The 6,412-nt window shown below is 22.2% G+C and overlaps 1 protein-coding gene across 1 annotated transcript; it reads left to right on the forward strand.

Annotated features, from left to right (window-relative positions):
• Positions 1-351: 351 nt before the first annotated feature.
• Positions 352-1,183, forward strand: LOC122721524. Its single transcript, XM_043949380.1, has 2 exons — positions 352-870; positions 950-1,183. The coding sequence occupies exons 1-2, from the start codon at positions 352-354 to the stop codon at positions 1,181-1,183; spliced, it is 753 nt and encodes a 250-aa protein (XP_043805315.1).
• The last annotated feature ends 5,229 nt before the right edge of the window (positions 1,184-6,412 follow it).

The raw sequence follows: 6,412 nt of genomic DNA on the forward strand, positions 1-6,412 counted from the left end.
TTCATCAAACAAAAAGATTAAACTATTATTATGATCATCTTAATAGAATCACTATATGCAAGCATGGTTCCTAGTTTATGCTATATAATTAATAATCTGATGGTTATTAATATTATAATCATTTATCAAGAGTTTGTTTGATCATGTTGCTTAATCACAACACAACAATGTTGAGACATTGCTGGACAGTAGCAAAACTCATCACATGACAGCTTATGTAGATCAGGAAGATGGATTCCTATTTCTATTGCTCTTACATATATAAGATGCTCAATGGAATGGGTTAAACAACAACAAGACGACCTGTAAACTCACATTCTTGGTAGGCTTTCTTCAACAGAAGGGTTAAAAATGGCTGCTTGTCATCTCCGTTCAATCAGTTTACCATCCAGATCTCATCCTCTAACCCTTAGTATTGAGGAGCAGCTATACAAGTTGAAGGCATCACAGTCTTCGTCAATAGGCCACAAATTGAGTGGTTTAAAGAAATTTTTAGAGTGTGTCGATAATTTGCTTCAACTGCCACATGCCCAACGGACTCTCTCCCATGAGGCAAAGCCAGTGTGCAGAAATGCATTGAACGAATCTCTAGAGCTGTTGGATCTGTGCGATTTCACAAGAGAATTTTTCTCACGGATGAAAGAAAGTGTTCAGGAGCTTGAATTATCTCTCCGTAGAAGGAAAGGCAGAGTCTGTGGCTTGACAGACGAAGTTGATGCATATATGGTTTCTAGAAAAAAGCTGAACAAAGCAATTTGTAAATGTCTGAGAAATTTGAAGAAAAAGGAGAGGAATTGTACAACAGCAGTTTTCGACAGTAACACCGATCTGACGAACTCGATTAACAGTGTTCAAGAAATTAGTCTTGTGGTGTTTGAATCAACCTTATCTTCCATTTCTCAGCCAATGGCAAAATCAAAGAAATCTGGCTATCTCAAAATTGGTGCAGCCCAAGCGTGTTTCATGTGAAGTGGAAATTGAAGTGAATGAAGCAGAGAAAATCGATGATGAATTGCTTAGCCTGAAATCAAGCAAAGACATCAGTCTTTCACAACTTCAGAATCTTCTCAAAGAATTGGAAGCATTTGAATCAAGCATCAAAGAGGCAGAAGAGGAGCTGGAATGCATCTATAGGCGATTGGTGAAACCCAGAGTTTCCCTTCTCAATATTCTGAATCATTAATGGCGTTTGCTTCCACCAGGTGCCTTTCACAATTTTGTGCCATAGAACAAGACTCCAAATTGAAGATAAATGTACAGATACAAAATGAAATTTAATGAAAAATACTAAGAATGAAAATATTATTTCAATCAATTTGCTTTCTCCTATCCATAAATACCTTTCGAAATAAAAAATACCATATGAATTTAAATTCGTAAAGCGGAATACTATTCATTATTTTGCGATCGCCAATCAAAATAAAATTATAACTTTTATTATCATTAAAATTTTCAAAATTTTATCCCATCAATCAAATTCATATTTTTAAATACATATTTATTTAATTAATTTATAAAATATATTTTATTTTATTATTATAAAAAAATTTTCTATTTAATTAGATATAAAAAAACATATTAATTGATTCATAAATTTTAAAAAATAAATTAAAACATATTTATAATTTTAAAAAAATATATTAATTAGTCTTTTTATTAATTTTAGTTGTTAAATTATTTACTAATGTAATATAAAAAATTCATTAGTTAACCTTTTAATTTTATAAAAATATCTACTAATTAGTTCATCCGTATTAAATGCATTTTAAAATTTTTTGTAAGAAAAATTTATTATTTAGACTCTATAGTTTAAAAAAAATTATTAATTAGTCTATTTATTTTAAAAAATAAATTAAAGAGTTTTTAAAATATTAAAATATAATATAAAAAAATTTATTAATTAATCTCTTTATTTTAAAAAATACATTAAAAAATTTTTAAAATATTAAAGTATATATTAATTAGTTTTTTCATTAATTTAAACTATTAAATATTTTACTATTTAATCCTTATAATATGAGAAAATTCATTAAATAATTTTTCAATTTTATAAAAATGTCTATTAATTAATTTCTCTATATCGAGAATATTTAAACTTTGTATAACACTTACCAACTAAAATTGATAGATGGATTAATTAGTATATTTTTTAAAATTTTAAAAAAAATTTAATATATTTTTCAAAAATAATAGATTAATTAATTAGTTTTTCTACATTATATAAACTAAATAGTAATTTTTATTTTTATAATGCTTAATTATTAAACTTAATGGAGAGACTTGTCGAAACACTTTTTACGATTTTAAAAATGTTTTAATATATTTTTTAAAATTAAAATACTAACTAATAAATTTTAATTAAATAATAATTTTTTATTATAATATTATACACTATGTAAACTTATATATTACTATTTATAAAATTATTTTTATTTTTATTTTATTATTAAATATCATATTTAAAAAATATATATATTTTTTTATATAAAAATTTATATTTATTTTACATAAATAATTTTTTAAAAATAAATAATAAAAATTAAAAAATTATTTTTAATTTTTAGAAAATAAAAAAAATTAAGAATTTTACCAATGACACTGAACGCGCCCTAAATTATTTTTAAAGGGGCTAATATATTATATAAATTTTATTCAGAAAATTATTAACTTTACCTATTATTTGTATATTTTTTAGAGAGCACGTGCATATCTATCTTTTCTTAAAATATTTTATTTTAATAAATTTCTTAAAATATTTTTATTTTAATAAATATTTTTATTTTAATAAATATTTTTATTTTAATAAATTTCTTAAAATATTTTTTAATATTTAATATATTTAAAATATTTTTATTTAATATATTTTTTATTTTAATATATTTTTTATTTAATATATTTTTATTTTATCTATCTTTTCTTAAAATATTTTTATTTAATATATTTTTTATTTTAATAAATTTCTTAAAATGATTTTATTTTAATAAATTTCTTAAAATATTTTTTAATATTTAATATATTTAAAATAAATATAATAAAAAATCATAATTTTTAGTATATATAAAAAATAAAGTAAATAAAAATTATAAAATAAAAATACTAATTAATTTAATTAAGATCCGGACAAATTTTAATGATGGTAAACAGTTTTAATTATGAGTCAATAAATCCGTCCGAATACATGCATATCTATCTTTTCTAAATAAAACACGTGAATTTCCTTTTGTTTTAAATCTTATTTTTATCTGTTAACAAAAAAAAAAATCTTATTTTTATCTCACAAAAATGGTTTTCCAAAATTATAAAGGCTTCATATACATCCATTTATTTTTTAAAAAAATTATAAAAACATTAATGATTTAAATTTTTTTAAATGAAATTTATTTAACTTAAAAAATTAAAATAAAATTTAGAGTTTGTTAAAAATAGCAAATTTCAATCTATAAAATTAGGGTAAACTATAGTTTAATCCCTTTGATTTAGTGAAATATAATCTTTCGTCTCTCTATTTTAAAAAATCGTCAATTTAATCCTTCATATTTTAAAAAACTGTAAAATAGTTTCTACCGTCAAATTTTCAGTTAACCTTCCATTTATTTTAATAAAAATAACTAAACTATCCTTTAAGTAAAAAAATCCAACCAAACAGTATTCATTCCATCCTAATACAGAAGAAGATTAAGGAGGAGGAGGAGGAGGAAGGATCGAGAAAAGAAGGAGGAGAAGAAGAAGAAGAATAAGAAGAAGGAGGAGGAGGAGGATGAGGAGGATGAGGAGGAAAGGAATAATAGGATCGGGAAAAGATGGAGAAGGATGAAGATAAAATGGTAGTTTAGTCATTTTTATTAAAATAAATGTAAAGTTAACTGAAAATTTGACGTTAGAAATTATTTTATAATTTTTTTAAATATAAAATATTAAATTGATGATTTTTTAAAATAGAGGGACGAAAGATTATATTTCATTAAAACAGAGAGACTAAATTACAGTTTACTCATGAGATTAATAGGTTAAGAATGTTTTTCCTTAAAAATTTTTAAATAGTATTGTTATGCTTCTAATAATAAAAAATGATTAAAATTTAAAATTATAAAAAATCTTACCACATAAAATCATTAAAAAACTTTGTTTTATTTTACTTTACTTCCTTAATCAATGATATGAATAATTTATTGTCACTTATTTTTCTTAGACACAAGTCTACATTAATATTCATGGCTTATTTCTCTTATTTTATTTTTAATATGTGCTACATATATGCTTGTGGTTATTTATATTTACATTTTTTTCATACTCATTATATACGTGAATTATATTATTTAAATATTTTAAAAAAGTTAAGAGTGACTTAAAAGAATATTTTCATTGAAATTAAAATTTATAGATTGAAGCTTTACGAATTAAAATTAAATTAATTTTATTTATTTTATCGACTAAAATTAATTCGATTTAATTTATTAAAATTTATATTTTTACTTAAAAATTAACATCAATAAAATTTCTAAAAAGCTAAATAAAATTAAAATAAAAAAAACTATGTGATTCAATCTCAAATTTTAAATTTAAAAATTAAAATTAATTGATAAATAAAAGATAAAAAAAAAGATAGATGAAACATATAAGTGTGTTTTAAAATAGAGAAATTTATTATTTAGTTCTTAAATATTAAAATTATTGATAAGTCAGTCTCTATATTTTTAGAAATGTATTAAAATGTTGTTCACTTTTACATTTATTAATTATATAATCTTTTTGTCCAATTTAATCTCATAAAAATAATTTTTTTCCTTACAATTGACATCTTTTCCTCATAATAACAAACAAAATAAAAATTATAAAATTCAAACAAAATAAAACAATTCAACTCCAATAAAAAAAATTCAGCTATAAATTTAATCACCCCCAAATATAAATTCTTAATATTTCAATCTCATAAAATAACATAATTCAAATACAAAATCTCTCAATATTTAAATCGCATATTTAAGTACAAAATCCACATTTCAATCTCAAAAATAATCCAATTCACTTGCAAAATTTATTAAAAATTAGTCAAATAAAAGTTACAAAATGAAATTCCGTAAAACCTACATATTGAGTGCTACGCGGGTGAGGAAGCACATAAAAGCAAAGTGTATTGGGAAATCTTGTCGAATCTCTCTCTTATTTGGACGAAATTGCAACTGGTAACGAAAGTACCAAGTCAAAGATGATTGGTAGGAATTTGAGAGAGACTAATGCAGCAAAAAATACTCACAAATCTTAGACTTTAGTGATTGTGTAATGATTGTTGGAGATTGGAGACTGAGTCGATTGAAAAAAAGAAGATAAGCTGAGAATAATTATAAAGATGAATCTCCGATTAAAAAAAATATTTGAGAAAAAGAATTAGAAGGATAGCGATTTCAATTCAAATATGTGGTTTCAATAGAAGAATCTCCGGTTAAAAGAAAGATTTGAAAAAAAATTAAAAGAATAGCCATTTCAATTGGAATATGTGGTCTTTAAGGAAAGAAGTGGTCTCAAGTAAAGAAAGAAGGAGAAAAAGAAGGAGAAGAGTATTATGGTTTTTAAACAATAATGAAGGAGGCCCTTGTCTTTATATCTCCCTATAATCGGGAGTGATGGGAGCAAAATTAAAATTTTAAAATACTCTATTTTTTTAATTTTTTAACGATAAATTAAAATTATTAATAATTTAAGTATATAAAAATATTTTAATATATTTTTTAAAATATTTAAAATCGAGAAATTGATTTTTTAATAATAATAAAATCCTGACAATTTAATATGTGCTACATATATGCTTGTGGCTATTTACATTTTAATACCTACATTTTTATCATACTCATTATATATGTGAATTACTATTTAAATATTTCAAAAAAAGTTAAGAGTGACCTATTGAATATTTTCATTTAAATTAAATTTTATAGGTTGAAGCTTTATATATTTGAATCAAAATTAAATTAATTTTATCTATTTTCTCAATTAAAATTAATTTGACTCAATTTACTGAAATCTATATTTTTACTTAAAAATGAAGATAATAAAATTCCTAAAAAGCTGAATTAAATTAAAACTGAAATAAAAAAGACCACGTGATTCAATTTCAAATTTTAATTTTAAAAATTGAAATTGATAGAAGACAGGATAGATGGAACATATGAATAGACTTTAAAATATAATAATTTATTTAAAATGCTCGTAAAAGAGAAGCAAAGGCGTATGGGAGAGACGTGATCTGTTTGTCCACATAAGGAACAATCCACAGTATGTAATTCAAAATAAAAGTCGCCGTTTGCTTTCCCCCCATTTTTATTCTTTCTCCCACCAAACCCTTTTATTTATTTATTCTTTTTATTTTCCTAAATAAAAAAACACCAACAACTGCTGCCTAAAAGATTAAATTTAA

Source organism: Manihot esculenta, chromosome 13 (genome assembly GCF_001659605.2).
Source record: "Manihot esculenta cultivar AM560-2 chromosome 13, M.esculenta_v8, whole genome shotgun sequence".
In the NCBI taxonomy this organism is placed as follows: Eukaryota; Viridiplantae; Streptophyta; class Magnoliopsida; order Malpighiales; family Euphorbiaceae; genus Manihot; species Manihot esculenta.